This window comes from Macaca nemestrina, chromosome 7 (genome assembly GCF_043159975.1).
Source record: "Macaca nemestrina isolate mMacNem1 chromosome 7, mMacNem.hap1, whole genome shotgun sequence".
Taxonomy (NCBI): domain Eukaryota; kingdom Metazoa; phylum Chordata; class Mammalia; order Primates; family Cercopithecidae; genus Macaca; species Macaca nemestrina.
This window is the reverse complement of record NC_092131.1, coordinates 125547296-125566446: the sequence shown is the minus strand read 5'-3', so window position 1 is coordinate 125566446 and position 19151 is coordinate 125547296. Positions and strand designations below refer to the sequence as shown.

Here is a 19151-nt window from a genome sequence, read left to right as displayed (position 1 = left end):
TGCAGTGAGCCGAGATCATGCCACTGCACTCCAGCCTGGGCGACAGTGCGAGACTCCATCTCGGGGGGGAAAAAAAAAAGAAATCTTACTCTTTTTATGTATACAGAGTACATAAAGAGGCCAGGCACAGAGGCCATACCTATAATCCCAGCACTTTGGGAGGCCAAGGAGGTGGTACTGCTTGAGCCCAGGAATTCAAGACCACCCTGGGCAACATAGCGAGACTCTGCCTCTATTAAAAAATAAGGAGAATCACTCAAACCTGGGAAGCGGAGGTTGCAGTGAGCCGAGATGGCGCCACTGCACTCCTGTCTGGCGACAGAGTGAGACTTCGTCTCCGAAAAAAAAAAAAAAAAAAAAAATGCACAGGAACATTCTGAGTCATAAAAGTGGAATGGGCTGGGTGCCCTGACTCACTCCTGTAATCCCAGCACTTTGGGAGGCTGAGGCACACTTATGTGTATAAGGTGTATATGAAACATACATAAATTTAGGCTGGGCGTGGTGGCTCACGCCTATAATCCCAGCACTTTGGGAGGCCGAGGCGGTGGTCAGGAGTTTGAGACCAGCCTGGCCAACGTGGAGAAACTCCATCTCTACCAAAAGTACAAAAATTGGCCAGGCGTGGTGGCGGGCGCCTATAATCCTAGCTACTCAGGAGGCTGAGGCAGGAGAATCACTTGAACCAGGAGGTGGAGGTTGGCAGTGAGCCGACATTGCACTACCACACTCCAGCCTGGGCGACAAGAGCAAAAAAAATAAATAAATAAAATATAAATAAATTTTAAAGAGTACATAGAGATATGCAGTATATCTATGGTATTTAAATTTCATTAGAAGAGGAATTATTAGGGGAAAAAAATACTGAAAAAGGTTCCTTAGTGAGGCAACAATGAAAAAAGGTTGAGAAACACTCCCCTAGAGACCCTCTTACACATATGCACCAGAAAACATGTTTAAGAATGTTCGTAACAGCACCATTCATAACACAGGTTGGGTATTCCTTATCCAAAATACTTCGGACTAGAAGTGTTTCAGATTTTGAATTTTTTTCAGATTTTAGAATATCTGCATATACATAATGAGATATCGTAGGGATGGGACCCAAGTCTAAGCAGGAAATTTATGTATGTTTCTTTTTTTTTTTTTTTTTTTTGAGACGGAGTCTCGCTCTGTCTCCCAGGCTGGAGTGCAGTGGCACGATGTTGGCTCACTGCAACCTCCACCTCCCCAGTTCACGCTATTCCCCTGCCTCAGCCTCCCGAGTAGCTGGGACTACAGGCACGCCCACCACCACACCCAGCTAATTTTTTTTTTAGAGATGGGGTTTCACCGTGTTAGCCAGGATGGTTTCGATCTCCTGACCTCGTGATCCACTCGCCTTGGCCTCCCAAAGTGCTGGGATTATAAGCGTGATCCACGCTCAGCCTAAATTTATGTATGTTTCATATACACCTTATACACATAAGTGTGCCTTAGCCTCCCAAAGTGCTGGGATTACAGAAGTGAGTCAGGGCACCCGGCCCATTCCACTTTTATGACTCAGAATGTTCCTGTGCATTTTTTTTTTTGGAGACGAAGTCTCACTCTGTTGCCAGACTCACTCTGTCGCGAGATCGCAGTGGCGCGATCTCCGCTCACTGCAACCTCCACTTCCCAGGTTTGAGCGATTCTCCTGCCTCAGTCTCCCAAGTAGCTGGCACTACAGGCACACACCACCATGCCCAGCTAATGTTTGTGTTTTTAGTAGAGACAGAGTTTCACCATGTTGGCCAAGATGGCCTTGATCTCTTTTTTTTTTTTTTTTTTGAGACGGAGTCTTGCTCTGTCGCCCAGGCTGGAGTGCAGTCGCTGGATCTCAGCTCACTGCAAGCTCCGCCTCCCAGGTTCACGACATTCTCCTGCCTCAGCCTCCCGAGTAGCTGGGACTACAGGCGCCCACCACCGCGCCCGGCTAATTTTTTGTATTTTTTAGTAGAGACGGGGTTTCACCGTGTTAGCCAGGATGGTCTCGATCTCCTGACCTCGTGATCCGCCCGTCTCGGCCTCCCAAAGTGCTGGGATTACAGGCTTGAGCCACCGCGCCCGGCCGGCCTTGATCTCTTGACCTCATGATCCACCCACCTCGGCCTCCCAAAGTGCTGGGATTACAGGCATGAGCCACCATGCCCAGCCGTTCCTGTGCATTTTTTACCTTAATTTCTCCCACTTCACTTTTAAGGTCATTTCTTGTTCTATGGAAGCAGAGAGTAGTCATCATTTACAGATGGCCTTTACATTGAACATAATTTCTGAAGTTTGTATCTTTCCTAAATCTTTTCCCAAAGAATTAAAAAAAAAAAAAAAAAAAATCCCAAGCATTGAAGGAAAGTTGAGAGGGCCTTCCATAGCCTTACCTTCAGCAGGTTTAGGACTTTCTTGCCAAGATCCAGCTCAAAGTTGGCATAATTGGAACCACACATGTCATAGATAAACACGAGTCCATTCCTCTGAGTTTCAAAGCTGTAAATCAACCATTGAACAAAAACATTTGTAAGTAAGAAAATGGATGAGGCAGGTTGAAAGCCTAATGCCAAAACAAAACCCGACAGTATGAAACATCTAGGATCAAAACAACTGCCTGACTGCACATTGGTCTTACAAAAAGATCTCTTATCTTTTGTATCTGCTATGTTTATTAAGGCAGATTTATCCAGATTTACCAAATGCCAAACTCGTAGGTTGAGAATGATCTATAGCAACTAAGTTATCAAAATCTGAACTGTTTTCTCCCACCCTTCTGAATCTACCTACCCAAATCCTGTAACATATTCCGTACTCAACCCCAAAGTCTCCTCTTCCATGAAAGTCTCGCTGGTAACTGTAATCAAATATGCTACCGATCATTTTTTCCTTTAAAGCCCCATAAATCTTTCTGTGGATTTTTCTTGTGGCCTTAATATACTCTATGTAGCCATCTAATTCTATCCTAAAGGACAAGAACTTGTTGTTCAACTCATTACACCCAATAGTCCCTAGCACAGCCCTTAAAAATAAATGGTCACTGAATTGTAATTCAGTAGACTGGAAGCCCATCTCTAAGAAAATGTTTCAGACCTATGGAAAACTGTGTAGAACAAGAATGCCTCTAAGCTCATTGATAGTAAATCTGTCTCTTACGACCCAATAGAGGAAGACAACAAACCCATAAATGGCCTTTGGAAAGCATTCCTAAAAAGTAGATTAAGGCGGCATGGTGGCTTATGCCTGTAGCCTCAGTACTTTGGAAGGCTAAGGAGGGCGGATAGCTTGAGCCCAGGAATTTGCGACCAGGCTGGGCAACATGACAATACCTCATCATGTAGTGACCTGTGCCTATAGTCCCAGCTACCCAGGAGGCTGAGGTGGGAGGGTCGCTTGAGTGAGGAGGTCGAGGCTGCAGTGAGATCATGCCACTGCACTCCAGCATGGGAGACAGAGTGAGATCTTATCTTAAGAAAAAGTAAGGCTGGGCGCAGTGGCTCATGCCTCTAATCCTAGCACTTTGGGAAGCCAAGGCAGCCGGATCGCTTGAACCCAGGAGTTTAAGACCAGCCTGGGCAACATGGCAAGACCATGACTCTATTTAAAAAAAAAAAAAAAAAAAAAAGGGAAAGGAAGGAAAAAAAAAAGTAGATTAACAGGTATTAATAGTAAGCCATGGCCGGGTATGGTGGCTCACACCTGTAATCCCCACACTCTGGGAGGCAGAAGCGGGTGGATCACCTGAGGTCAGGAGTTCGAGACCAGACTGACCAATATGGTGAAGCCCCATTTCCACAAAAAATACAAAATTAGCCGGGTATGGTGGCACATGCCTGTAATCCCAACTACTCAGGAGGCTGAGGCAGGAGAATTGCCTGAGCCCAAGAGGCAGAGGTTGCAGTGAGTCGAGACTGTACCACTGCACTCCAGCCAGAGCAACAGAGTGAGACTCCATCTCAGGGGAAAAAAAAAAAAGAGTAAGCCTATTCCCAGACCAAAATTAGGAACATTTGAAGATATAGAAAGTATTCCTCAGTCCAATTTCCCAGATTTATAAAGATTTCTCAAAGATGTACTCTTCCACCAAGCCAGATTCGTACGTATTATATGTGATTTGCAGACCCAAATGGTCATTAGGAATAAATTATTTGATTGGACTACTCACAGATGACAGCAACAGTTTTCACATCTATTTAGAATTGAGAAAATGTTTGGCACAAAATACATTCCTGAAATCTCAAAGTTATTGTTTTTTGTTTTGAGACAGAGTTTCACTCTTGTCACCCAGGCTAGAGTACAATGGCACGATCCCGGCTCACTGCAACCTCCGCCGACCGGGTTCAAGCAATTCTTCTGCCTCAGCCTCCCGAGTAGCTGGGACTACAGGCATGCACCACCACACTTGGCTAATGTATTTTTAGTAGAGACAGGGTTTCGCCATGTTGGCCAGGCTGGTCTTGAACTCCTGACCTTAGGTGATCCACCCACATCGGCCTCCGATGTTGGGATTACAGGCGTGAGCCACCATGCCCAGTCTCAAAGTTATTTTGTATCTTACTATTTTTGCACCAGCACCTCCTGGGAACCTCCATATCTTCATCCCTTTAACAAATTCCAAGGCAGAAGCACCCGCCCATGAGCTAACATTTCAAAAATGTCTAATTCTGAGGTACATGAAAGTTTCTCCAGCAGACTTGGTTTCAACTGGCACCTAATGTGTTACATTAGTGTTAAATCTTTACTCCTTTTTCTTATTTATTTACTTATTTTTAAATTTTTAGTAGAGATGGGGTTTCATTATGTTGCCCAGGCTGGTCCCAAGCTCCTGACCTCAAGTGATCCACCCCCCTCAGCCTCCCAAAGTGCTGGGATTACAGGTATGAGTCACTGCGCCCTACCCTTGACTCCTTTTTCACAACCCAAGAGAGACTATGATCCACGAAGATCCAAGATGCTGTTAAAATGTGTGGCACAGGACAGGTGCAGTGACTCACACCTGTAATCTCAGCACTTTGGGAGACTGAGATGTGAAGACTGCTTGAGGTCAGGAGTTTGAAACCAGCCTGATGAACAGAGTGAAACTCCATCTCTACAAAACAATTTTTAAATTGAACAAGTTTAGTAGTACGTGCCTGTGGTCCCAGCTCCTTGGGAGACAGAGGCAGGAGGATCATTTGAGCCTAGGAGTTGAGGCTACTGTGAGTTATGATGATGCAACTGCACTTCAGCCTGAGCAACAGAGTGAGACCCTGTCTCTTAAATAAAAAGAACGAAACAAAGAAAATGTGTGGCACAATTATTGAACAGGCTATCCAGATCTAGATACTTGCTATTTCTCCATGAGCTCCTAAAGGGTCAAATTCAACTTATGGGCTCTCTGCTCATGACTCCAGCTTGTGGCAGGGGACTAAAACAAAAACAAGTCAGTAAGGGGGCAAAGAGAATTTAAGAAAAAGAAGCTTGGATGCATAATGAATGATCCAGGTTCTATATTCCCAGATCAAAGTGCTCATCCTGTGAAGGCACATAAAACATGAATGCAGTAAGATTTTTACACTTTAGGGTATAGAATAGACAGATAGATGTGTGTGTGTTTATATATATGTGTGTATATATTACACACATATATATATACACACACACACACTTTTTTTTTATTTGAGACAGAGTTTTGTTCTTGTTGCCCAGGCTGAAGTGCAATAGCGCGATCTCTGCTCACTGCAACCTCAGCCCAAGTTCAAGCGATTCTCCTGTCTCAGCCTCCTGAGTAGTTGGGATTACAGGCACCCATCACCATGCCCGGCTAATTTTTTGTATTTTTAGTAGACATGGGATTTCACCATATTGGCCAGGCTGGTCTCGAACTCCTGACTTCAGGAGATCCAACCCCTTGGCCTCCCAAAGTGCTGGGACTACAGGCATGAGCCACCAGAATATATATATATTTTAAGACAACATTTTGCTCTGTCGCCCATGCTGTAGTGCACTGGCACAATCATGGCTTATTGCAGCCTCAACCTCCCAGGGCTCAGGTGATCCTCCCAGTTCAGCCTTCTGTGAGTGTCTGGGACTACAGGCAAACTTCACCATGCCCAGCTGGCTAATTTTTAAACTTTTTGTAGAGACGAGGTCTTGCTATGTTGCCCAGGCAAGTCTCGAACTTCTGGACTCAAGCGATCCTCTCACCTGGCCTCCCAAAGCATTGGGATTACAGGCATGAGCCACTGCACCCAGTTTAAGATTTACAATGGGCCGGGCGCGATGGCTCACGCCTATAATCTCAGCACTTTGGGAGGCCAAGTTGGGTGGATCACGAGGTCAGGAGATCGAGACCATCCTGACTAACATGGTGAAACCCTGTCTCTACTAAAAATACAAAAAAATTAGCTGGGCATGGTGGCCAGCGCTGTAGTCCCAGCTACTCAGGAGGCTGAGGCAGGAGAATGGCATGAATCTGGGAAGCGGAGCTTGCAGTGAGCCAAGAAAGCACCACTGCACTCTAGCCTGGGGGACAGAGTGAGACTCTGACTCAAAAAAAAAAAAAATTTACAATGACAGCTGACTGATTCCCTACTGAGTTTGATTCCTGAGCTACATGTTACAGAAAACACCAAGAAGTTTAAAACACAGTCCCTGACATTTGTTTTTAAAACACTGAGAAGCCAGATGCAGTGGTTTATGCTTGTAATCTCAGCATTTTGGGAGGCCAGGATGGGAGGATCACTTAAGGCCAGGAGTTCAAGGCTGCAGTGAGCTACAATCATGCTACTGCACTCCAGCCTGGGTGACAAAGCAAGACCTAGTCTCAAAAAAAAAAAAAAAAAAAGGAAAGAAAGCAACTGAGGATAGGAGATCCATGAGAGGCTACCAATGAAACAAGATGGTTACAGATCACTTTGAAGAAGATGGATGATGGATATGTGGATGTTCATGATACCATTCTCTCTCTACATACAGAGATTCAGATATTTTCCATTATATATGTTAAAAAGAAAGTTCCCTGCCCTCAAGAAATGGGTGGTTTCATCATGTTTCCCAGGGCTGGTCTCAAACTCCTGGGCTCAGACAATCTGCCAGTCTCAGCCTCCCAAAGTGCTAGGATTACAGGCATGAATCAATGCACTTGGCCTCAATATAGCACTTCTAAGCCGGAGGACCAGCCAAAGATGTCAAGAGCAGTAAGAAACTGTAAATTGCAAGCACCAGGGAAAAAGAAATAGCAGAACAACAGCGTGAGAGGATAGAAATAACTCTGCCCAAGAGTGAAGAAACCAGGATCTTAGAACCAGCTGGACTAACATGTGATGACTGTAAAAAACTTCTTGGGGCTTGAGTTTAATTGTCAATTGAATTGTAACAATACCATTTACCTTAGCAGGGAGAGAGTGATGACCTGAGCTCATTCTTTATGCTTATGCACCTGTTTTTATTAAGGATGGTTTTTGCTTAACTTGATACTTTTGGACTTCTCCCTAAATGTTTTTTGTTGTTGTTGTTTGTTTTGTGTGGGCTTTTTTGTGTTTTTTTTTTTTGAGACAGGTCTTCTCTGTCACCCAGGCTGGAATGCAGTGGCGTGATCATGGCTCACTACAGCCTCACCCTTCTGGGCTCAAGTGATCCTCCCACCTCAGCAACCTCTCCCACCTCCCCCAAGAAGCTGGGACTAAAGGCACACACTACCACACCCAGCTAATTTTTTGTATTTTTATCAGAGACAGGGTTTCACCATGTTGTCCAGGCTGGTCTCAATTCCTGGCCTCAAGTAGGATCCGCCTGCCTCGGCCTCCCAAAGTGCTAGGATTATAGGCGTGAGCCACTGCGCCTGGCCAAAAGTTAAATTTTAAAAAAATTTTTCATAATCTGCATTTCTTTTTTGTATGTTTTATATTGGCTATATTAATGTGGTAATTAATGTTTATTATTTATAAATATAGATTTGTGAATTTTTACTTGTTCTTCACTACTAGAAATGTGCAAAAAGTTTGGAGTTTTGTATTTTTTAAATTTGCCTGCCCAGAGAGACAGGAAGGTCCATGAAAGTAATGACCTTCCCATTATATTCCCCACAGGGCTAATACCTTGTGTAGCATGTAAAATACTAATTTGGGGCCAGGCATGGTGGCTCACGCCTGTAATCCCAGCACTTTGTGAAGCTGAGGTGGTTGGATTACCTGAGGTCAGGAGTTCGAGACCAGCCTGGCCAATGTGGTGAAACCTAAAAATACAAAAATTAGCTGGGCATGGTGGCAGGCACCTGTAAGCCCAGCTACTTGGGAGGCTGAGGCAGGAAAATTGCATGAACCCGGGAAGTGGAGGTTGCAGGGAGCTGAGATCACACCACTGCTCACTGCTCTTCAGCCTGGGTAACAAGAGCAAAACTCTGTCTCAAAAACAAAACAAAACAAAACAAAAAAACCTCATTTGGGAATACAGCTTATTGTTAAAACACCATTCTGGAAAGAAGGATTGCTCACCTGGCTTCCCATTTATGGATATCTCAATCCTGACTTCATTGTCAGTTGAGTTTAAATCTATGTGATCAGTCTTAGTACTCAGAAGACTTTATTAACTTGAGGTTTTATAAAGAGAACATAAAAAGATTGAGACTGATTAAATCTATGTTATGGAATTTTATAAGACTCAGTATAAAATGGATATGAAATCCCAAATACTATAGAAGACAGTTCTGTTTTTCATGCTTAGACCCTCCTTACTAAGGAATACTAAGAGAAGGTAAAGCCCTAAGTAAGATGTGGTTACAAAACATGTCCATTTCTCCTTGGTGTTGGCTCTGAGCGTTCGTCCCTTGCTTCTACTGCCCCACAAACATCTGGTGTGGATATGGTTGATGGCTTCCTCCTTGGAGGCCCTTCTGCTTTTAGAGAGCTCTCTATCTCTGTTAATTCCAATTGCTCTAAGTTCAGACTTCCCCAGGATTTCCTTAAGTTTCTTTAACTTGAGCACTCTCTTTTCTTAATTACACATTGCTTAAAGGAACTTCCTTGCTCCTTTAAGAACCTGGGTTCAGCCGGGCGCGGTGGCTCAAGCCTGTAATCCCAGCACTTTGGGAGGCCGAGACGGGCGGATCACGAGGTCAGGAGATCGAGACCATCCTGGCTAACACGGTGAAACCCCGTCTCTATTAAGAAATACAAAAAAAACTAGCCGGGCGAGGTGGCGGGCGCCTGTAGTCCCAGCTACTCGGGAGGCTGAGGCAGGAGAATGGCGTGAACCCGAGAGGCGGAGCTTGCAGTGAGCTGAGATCCGGCCACTGCACTCCAGCCTGGGTGACAGAGCGAGACTCCGTCTCAAAAAAAAAAAAAAAAAAAAAAAAAAGAACCTGGGTTCTGAGTTATTTTATCTGTGTATCTTCTGCTGGGCTGCCCTGTCTCCCAGAAGACTTCTAGATGGAACTGTAGCACTGGTTGATAGAAAAGTATATGCTGTTTACCAATCCATTTTTTTTTCTTTTTTTTTTTGAGACGAAATCTCGCTCTGTCACCCAGGCTGGAGTGCAGTGGCATGATCTCGGCTCACTGCAAGCCCCGCCTCCCAGGTTCATGTCATTCTCCTGCCTCAAGCAATCCGCCCACTTCAGCCTCCCAAAGTGCTGGGATTACAGGTGTGAGCCACTGCACCCAGCCCTCCCCTGAATGTTGAGTCTCAAAATCCTCTGAACTAAATGGCATTATTCCTGTTATGCAGACAAAGAAACTGAGGCCCTAGAGGGTTCTGATATGAGCAAAAAGAACCAGCACAGGTCACCTACCCTTCATTCTCTTCCAATAAGTAGTTTTCCATACACTGAAGATTGCCGATAATTGACTTTCTCAGCTTCTGTTTTCCTGACATAGAGCCAAGGTGGTAAAGAGAACACCCACCGGCCAGGCGCGGTGGCTCAAGCCTATAATCCCAGCACTTTGGGAGACCGAGGCAGGCAGATCACGAGGTCAGGAGATCGAGACTACGTTGAAACCCCATCTCTACTAAAAATAAAAAAAATTAGCCAGGCGCAGTGGCAGGTGCCTATAGTCCCAGCTACTCGGGAGACTGAGGCAGGAGAATGGCGTGAACCTGGGAGGCGGAGCTTGCAGTGAGCTGAGATCACACCACTGCACTCCAGCCTGGGTGACAGAGCAAGACTCCGTCTCAAAATAAAAATAAAAATAAAAATAAAATAAAATAAAAAAAGAACACCCACCATCTTGATAATGCCTGCAAACATGCCGCATCCTGAAGGACAGGGACTGTTTTCTATTCATAGCATTGCCCAGGGCACATCCTAGGAGAATGGTGAAGGCACTGCTGAATTTAATCAAGTAAAAAACTGTCACTTTCCTACCTGCATGTAGAATACCTAAAAAATAGTCTCAGTGCTTACCTATCCACAGCTCTGTCTAGCAAGTAAAACAGAGCCTGAAGTACCACATGTTGGACTGACTTGTGGGGATGATGCAACCTGGCAGTAAAGAGGGCAATGGAGGCTCCTGTTGGGTCCCGAACATTCTAAAGCAAATAAAACAAGAAACATTTTAAAAAATCAAATAGAAAATCACAGCAATTACTAAGACATACACTGGATAAGGGTTTGATACATGTAGAAAACAGATGCTAAGAATAATTCCCTGACTTCACCAATTGCTCCCCAAAGGGAAGAATGTTAATATCATCCCTTGCCTGATTCTCTCAGGACTCCCTGGACCATATTTCTGTGACAAGAAAAAAAAAAACACACATTCTCTTTGCTCTTCAACTGCAGACAGATCAAAGGATGGCTCTGCACTGGCTTCCTAGCTAACTTCCCTGGCAGAATGGCAAAAGAAACAAGCAGCAGCAGAGAACCAGGGAACAGGATCATGATTTCCACCCTCTGCCTTAAAAGTGCCATTGTATGTTTACTTGAAAGGCTGAGGTCTCAACTAAGTGGAGAGCTTGCGTTAAGTATGGAAGCATGGGTGTCTGACACATTGCATACCTATCCCAAAGACCATGATTAACCTTAATGGACCAACTGAAGAAACTTTTCTAAGTCTACTGTACAACTGATTTTCCATAATTTAATTATTCAATTATCATTCATAACTGTAATTACTAGAAACTATTAGTAATTCAGTTGTTACTAAAATAATTTTATACCAAACTGCATGGCTGTTTCACATCTGCTCCTAACTGTGGAGACTCTCTAGATTCAGGATAAGGTATATAGGAACAAAGTCCAAACAGGACACCAGTTAAAAAAGGAAGTAATAAGGCCCTACGAGATAGGGTCCCTAAACACTCACTAAGATGGTGAATTTTCCACTGAGGATCTCAGAACGAAGAGGTTCCTCATGAGGTTTCAGCTTCACAATGCCTTCCTTCCTTCGCGTTTCCTAAAAAGGAAGCATTCCAAAATGTATTAATATGAAAATACTGTATATTCAGGACAGTGCCATGTAACCACCAAATCTCAGAGATAAGGTGGTTATCAGTGAGTGAATGAATTATAAATTTCATAACTAAATAAATTTCATAACTAACTCTACTTCATTTAGTTGAACTAGAATTCAACTAAATGGGCCGGGTGCGGTGGTTCACGCCTGTAATCCCACCACTTTGGGAGGCTGAGGCAGGCAGGTCACCTGAGGTCAGGAGTTCCAGACCAGCCTGGCCAACATGGTGAAACCTTGTCTCGGCTATTAGCCTGGCATGGTGGTGCGTGCCCATAATCCCAGCTACTCAGGAGGCTGAGGCAGGAGAATCGCTTGAACCCAGAAGGTGGAGGTTGCAGTGAGCCAAGATAGCACCACTGCAACTCCAGTCTGGGCAACAGAATGAGACTCTGTCTCAAAAAAAAAAAAACAAAAAACAAAAAGAATTCAGCTAAATGAATAATGAAGTCAACTAAATGGATTATGAATTTCTTTGTAACCTGCCTCCAAGCCAGCCAAGCATTTTCAGAATTCCTGTCCAAATCTACTTTATCAGCCCCTCAGGTAGGGTATTTTTCTCTGACTCAGTAAGAATCCTAATCCTAACCCTGAAGAGTAACCAGTATGTTACATTCAGGTGCAGGATCAAGGTTCTTAAACATGCAGCAGCACTGACATGGTACCAGGACACTAAAATATGGACCTCAAAAATGTCTGGACGCATACATCCTCACACATTTTCTAGGTTTAGGCCTCTCCTATGTTTAAATAGGAGTCTTCTCTCCACCTGATATTGTCTCCAACAGCAGCTACGACGACTTCATTTTCCTCACTCTGATGACCAGATTCTTTTTTTTTTTTTTCAATCAAGACCGAGTCTCACACTGTTGCCGAGGCTGGAGTGCAGTGGCATGGTCTTGGCTCACCGCAACCTCTGCATCCAAGATACTCTCTTGCCTCAGCCTCCTGAGTATCTGGGATTACAGGCACATGCCACCATGCCTGGCTAATTTTTGTACAGACAGGGTTTTGCCATGTTGCCCAGGTTGGTCTCGAACTCCGGGGCTGAAGTGATCTACCTGCCTCGGCCTCCCAAAGTGCTGGGATTACAGGTGTGAGCTACCGCACCCTGCCTCTTCAGTCCTCCTCTTAAATGACAAGGTTGACCACTTACATTTCCTTTCTCCAGAGACATTCTCTACCTTTACATATCGATAACAAAAAAAAATATTATCTTGGTTTGTCCTATTTCATCAACTGCTTGTTTTTTTTTTTTGGTTTTTTTTGTTTTTTTTTTTTGAGGCGGAGTCTTCACTCTGTTGCCCAGGCTGGAGTGCAGTGGCACCATCTCGGCTCACTGCAAGCTCCGCCTCCCGGGTTCGCGCCATTCTCCTGCCTCAGCCTCCCGAGTAGCTGGGACTACAGGCGCCCGCCACCGCGCCCGGCTAATTTTTTTTTTGTATTTTAGTAGAGATGGGGTTTCACCGTGTTAGCCAGGATGGTATCGATCTCCTGACCTCGTGATCCGCCCATCTCGGCCTCCCAAAGTGCAGGGATTACAGGCGTGAGCCACCGCGCCCGGCCCAACTGCTTGTTTTTAAACCTCTTAGGCTGGGGACGGTGACTCACGCCTGTAATCCCAGTACTTTGGGAGGCTGAGGTGGGCAGATCACTTGAGCTCCCTCCCTCCCTCCCTCCCTCCCTTCCTTCCTTCACAGAGTCTCACTCTGTTGCCCAGGTTGGAATGCAATAGTGTGATCTCGGCTCACTGCAACCTCCACTTCTTTGGTTCAAGTGATTCTCCTTCCTCAGCCTCCTGAGTAGCTGGAAATGTGGGTGCCACTATACCCAGCTAATTTTTGTAGTTTTAGTAGAGATACGGTTTTGCCATTTTGGTCAGGTTGGTCTCAAACTCCTGACCTCAAGTGATCCACCTGCCTTGGCCTCCCGAAGTGCTGGGATTAAAGGCATGAGCCACTGCACCCAGCCCTAGTCTCTCTTTCTAAATAGTAATCTCTGCCCCTGGAACACAGTAAGTATAAAATAAGTATCTGTTGAGTAAATGAATAAATATTGAATGAGTTGGTCCACAACATAGATGTAACTGAACTTCAGTTAAGCTAATCCTAGTGCTTGTTATCCCAGTTTTTTTTTTTAGGGAGATTTTGTATTTCTTTAGAAGGATTCTGACCCCAAAGTAACATGCTGTATAGTGTTTTATCAAAGACACTACAAACTGAGAAAGCAAACAGAAGCACAAAACCAAAGTGTGTGCCCCCTCAAAAAACAAAAATCAAAACAAAGTAAAATCCAGATGCCGCTACATTTGCATAAAGATGCTTTAAGATAATGGACCTAGCTAAATGCAGTTGCTCTTCTTTTCCAGGGTTAAAACTTCCCTTCCTAAAAATAAAAAAAATAAAAAAATAAAATAAAAAACAACTTCCCTTCCTAAACTGCCCACTAAGCTCAGCATTCATCTGAATGGCAAGTTTCTAAAAGCCCTAGACATCCTAAAAACCAACAGATGTTCATGTGGCCAGAGTCCAGTGAAAAGAGCTAGGATTAAAATTCTAGGAAGGGTGAACCCCTGTCCTGCCACCAGGATGCTGTCAGGCTACTTCCTCCATCTCAATCATTAGATGTGGCATCCTGGTGTACAATCAAAACTTAGATACAAAAGTAGTGACTTCCAGCAGCTGCCTTGCCCAGCTTCAGCTCTCACAAAGGCTCCTAGATATGGATTCATTTTTTATGGGAGTGGGGAGGAACACTTAGAGAACCGATGTGTGTGTCGAGCATGATAGGGACAACAGCAACACTAAGCCCAACTGCCACAGGTCTAGTCCACCCCTGAGCAACATACTCTGTAGGAGTGGAACAATTCTATGGCACGGAGCACATCAAACTTCCTTGCCATGAGGAACTTGACAGCCACATTCCAAGACAGCGGGGAAACATTGTACTGAACTGTCCACTTGTTAATCTCTTCGAGAAACTGCTTGGTAGCCTGTTTGACAAAGAAAGAAAGAATAATTAGTAAGAAGAGAATATATTTATGGAGTCAAAAAACAAACAAGTAAAAACTATCATCCCTTCCCCAAGCAAGTCTGAACCAGTTTGCTACAGGGAGCAGAGAAAGACAAACAAAAAGGTAGAAACAGGTCTGAAACTGAAATAGTTAAAATTTGTATAATTCAGTGAAGCCAGAAGCCAGATCTAGGTTCAGAGAACAGGACTTAGCACAGGTACGCATGAAAAAATGAGGGGGGAGAAGAGCTATCCTGAATGAAATGCAAATTACTGGTCCCAAAGCAAAAAAAAAAAAAAAAAAAAAAGCTGGGAGGCCACATTTTGGGAGGTGGAAGCAGGAGGATCACTTGAGGTCAGGAGTTCAAGACCAGCCTGACCAACATGGTGAAACTCCATCTCTACTAAAAACACAAAACTAGCCAGACGTGGTGGTGCATGCCTGTAGTCTCAGCTACTTGGGAGGCTGAGGTAGGAGAACTGCTTAAACCCAAGAGGCAGAGGTTGCAGTGAGCTGAGATCACGCCATTGTACTCCAGCCTGGGCAACAAGAGCAAAACTGTCTCAAAAAAAAAAAAAAGAAAAAAAAAAAGAAAAGTGGCCAGGCCTTCCAAAGGATTATTGCCTAATACACAGTGTAGTATAGCAGTCTCAGCTGCTGCTTTGGTCCCACAAGCCAATTGGACACAGCAAAAGAATCAGAAAATGGTTTTGGCTTTGGAATTTGAAACCAATAAAACTATTAAGAAGAATTTAACAAATCAAAAGAGCAGCTATTCTTTGTGCTGACTGACCCCACCACACCTTTTCATGCTTTACATGGCAACCCCAAAACTGGATACTAGTATCCACAGTCAGTAATAGCCCCTCTGGATAGTGGTTTTGGAAAGGGGAGGAAATTTTTCATTTTTACTGTCTGAGCCAGGCTGGCAAGATGCCTGCTTCCAGAACTGTTTCTATCTCTCAACTAATTCATGTTCATTTATGTACTCTCACCCTATTTCTCCTTACATTATAACCAATTTCCTTTTTAGACAAACTACTTTTCTCTTTCTTCATTTTAGAATGATTTAAATTGGGATTTTTATTTTTTTCTTTTTTTGAGACAGGGTCTCACTCTGTGACCCAGGCTGGAATGTAGTGGCACAATCTTGGCTCACTGCAGCTTCAACCTCCTGGGCTCAAACAATTCTCCTGCCTCAGCCTCTCAAGTAGCTGGGACTATAGCCATTGCATGTGTCACCATACCCAGTAATTTCTTTGTTATTTTTAGTAGAGACAAGGTCTCACTACATAGCCCAGGATTGGTCTCAAACTCTGGGGCTCAAGAGATCCTCTCACTATCCCTCTCAAAGTGCTGGGATTACAGACATGAGCTGCTGCCCTCAGCATTTTTTTTTTTTTGAGACAATGTCTCACTCTGTCACCCAGCAGACTGGAGTGCAGTGGCACAATCACTGCTCATTGCAGCCTTAAACTCCTGGGCTCAAGGGATCCTCCCGTCTCCGCCTTCTGAGTAGCTGTGACTACAGGTGCATACCACCACACCTGGGTAATTTTTTTGACTTTTTTGTAGAGACGAGGACTCCCTCTGTTGGCCAGGCTGGTCTTGAACTCCAGTGCTCAAGTGATCATTCCATCTTGCGTTCCCAAAGTGCTGGGATTGCAGCTGTGAGCTAAATTAGGATTTTTTTTTCCCTTTTTTTTAGACAGTCTTGCTCTGTCGCCCAGGCTGGAGTGCAGTGGCGCGATCTTGGCTCACTACAACATCTGCCTCCTGGGTTCAAGTGATTCTTCTGCCTCAGCCTCCCAAGTATCTGGGACTACAGGTGCACACCACCACGCCCAGCTAATTTTTGTATTTTCAGTAGAGACAAGGTTTCACCATATTGGCCAGGCTGGTCTCCAACTCCTCACCTCATGATCCGTCCACCTCAGCCTCCCAAAGTGCTGGGATTACAGGTGTGAGCCACCATGCCCAGTCAGGAATAATTTTTTTGTAGGCATTCTACACTACTAAAAGCTTCATGCACAGCTATTCTGTCCCTTCCATCCAGAAACTTTTCTCAGCTGTTTGTCTACAATATGATGAATCTGATGAGAATTCTGAATTTTAACCATACTTCTATTCCCAATCAACCCACAGTTATGAGTTATTTATTCATATTTAATAAGCACCTGTTATTTGTGTTTTTTTGTTTGTTTTTTTGTTTGTTTGTTTTTTGAGATAGAGTGTCACTCTATCTCCCAGGCTGTATGTAGTGCAGTTGCCCGAGCTCAGCTCACCACAACCTCTGCCTCCCAGGTTCGAGCAATTCTCCTGCCTCAGCCTTCCGAGTACTACGCCCAGCTAATTTTTTGTATTTTTAGTAAATATGGGGTTTCACCATATTAGCCAGGCTGTTCGCGAACTCCTGACCTTGTGATCCGCCCTCCATGGCCTCCCAAAGTGCTAGGATTACAGGTGTGAGCCACCATGCCTGGCCATAAGCACCTGTTATTTGTTAAGCTAATACTTGCACTGAGAGGTATAAGGAATACAAAAATGAGGTTTGCTTCAAAAGGTATAAAACTAGCTTACCATGTGACCATGGACAAGGTAATTCTGTCTTTGCTAATTTTTCAATTGAAAAATAAAGGGAGGGCTGGGCATGGTGGCTCACAACTATAATCCCAGCACTTTGGGATGCCAAGGTGGGTGTATCATTTGAGGTCAGGAATTCAAGACCAGCCTGGCCAACATGGTGAAACCCTGTCTCTACTCAAAATACAAAAATCAGCCAGGTATGGTGGCGCATGTCTGTAATCCCAGCTACTCGGGAGGATGAGGTAGGAAAATTGCTTGAACCCAGGATGTGGAGGTTACAGTAGCCAAGATCGTGCCATTGCACTCCAGCCTGGGTGACAGAGCGAGACTCTGTTTCAAAGAAAAAAAATGGTTGGGTGCGGTGGCTCATGCCTGTAATCCCAGCACTTTGGGAGGCTGAGGAGGGTGGATCACGAGGTCAGGAATTCGAGATCAGCCCGGCCAATATGGTGAAACCCTGTCTCTACTAAAAATACAAAACTTAGCTGGGCGTGGTGGCATGCGCCTGTACTCCCAGCTACTCAGGAGGCTGAGGCAGAAGAATCGCTTGAACTCAGGAGGCGGGGTTGTAGTGAGCCAAGATCGTGCCATTGCACTTCAGCCTGGGCGACAGAGCGAGACTCCACCTCAAAAAAAGAAAAAGAAAGGGAGGGCTGGGTGCGGTGGCTCACACCTGTAATCCTAGCACTTTGGGAGGCCAAGGCAGGAAGATCACTTGAGGCCAATTCTAGCCTGGCCAACACAGTGAGACCCTGTCTCTAGAAAAAAAAAATTATATATATATAGAAAAGAAAAATAAAGAGAAAAAGCATAATAGCAATGACCTACTTCGGAGTCTTGGCAACAAGTCCTACCTTGCAAATACAATCCAAATTGCTACACACTGGTTAAACAACTGGCAAACTAAAATCCCAGGAGAGTCAGCAATACCTCATAACAGAGCATCTGATTCATCCTCCAATTTCTAGGAAAGGACAAAAGTACTTGGGGAAAGTCTAAACGGCCTGAGGCTGCACCTGAGCTTTACAGCCTTACAATTAAGGCAACATAGCTTACACCATTGGAGAAGGAAAGCACCAGCAAAACCAATCAGGCAAAGTGCATGAAAAGAGCCAAGAAATAAAGGCCATGAAGAAAAGTTTTCAGAAGATCATTTTGGCCTGGAACCAGCTAAAGCCACGCCAGAGAAAATAGTTTGACTTGCCTCTGTGGAGTGAGTAGCCAGCATCAGAATGAGGAAAGATGGAAGGAAAAAGAAGTGAGCACAGAAAGATCCCAGAAATAAAACTCTAGCCAGTCAGTAAATTCCCCAGGAGACTTGGTACCTGTTTGTTTGTTTTTTTGAGATGGAGTCTCACTCTATTGCCCAGGCTGGAGTGCAGTGGCGCAATCTTGGCTCACTGCAAGCTCCGCCTCACCGGTTCATGCCATTCTCCTGCCTCACGAACTCCTGACCTCGTGATCCGCCCACCTCAGCCTCCCAAAGTGCTGGGATTACAGGTGTGAACCACCGCGCCCGGCTGAGACATGGTAACTGATTTTTAATTAACCTATTATATTTTAAATCCAGTTCTCTAGTGGGCCTCTCTGATGTTGCTTATAGAATAAAACACCAGAATAATAGAACATATTTTTCCTGCTACTTAGCTGGGTATACAATTTCTAATGAGAAATAATCAACAGATAAATCAATGTATAAGTAGAATCAGAAAATCTAAATGACCAAGAGGTGATATGAACTCATCACATATCCATCTGTTAAGATAACTTTTCATTTTTTGGCCGGGCACAGTGGCTCACGCCTGTAATCCTAGCACTTTGGGAGGCCAAGGCAAGCGGATCACGAGGTCAGGAGTTCGAGACCAGCCTGGCCAACATAGTGAAACCCTGTCTCTACTGAAAATACAAAAAATTAACAGGGTGTGGTGGCAGGTGCCTGTAATCCCAGCTACTTGGGAGGCTGAGGCAGGAGAATAGCTTGAACCTAGGAGGCGGAGGTTGCAGTGATCCAAGATTGTGCCACTGCACTCCAGCCCAGGAGACAGTATGAGACTGTCTCAAAAAAAAAAAAAGATCTTTTCATTTTTCATAAATAAACCATGTCCTAATAAGAGAAAGGC

General features: G+C 44.5%; 1 protein-coding gene across 2 annotated transcripts in view; it reads right to left on the bottom strand.

Moving 5' to 3' along the window:
* Positions 1–19151, bottom strand: part of LOC105490988 (protein tyrosine phosphatase non-receptor type 9) — a 108803-nt gene that overhangs the window by 44220 nt on the left and 45432 nt on the right. For both annotated transcript variants that reach the window (XM_011757037.3, XM_011757038.3), the window contains exons 2-5: positions 14281–14424; positions 11286–11375; positions 10385–10509; positions 2397–2502 (exon numbers count right to left, since the gene is read on the bottom strand). In XM_011757037.3, the coding sequence (XP_011755339.2) occupies positions 2397–2502; positions 10385–10509; positions 11286–11375; positions 14281–14424 (465 nt within the window). The remainder of the gene's footprint in view (positions 1–2396; positions 2503–10384; positions 10510–11285; positions 11376–14280; positions 14425–19151) is intronic.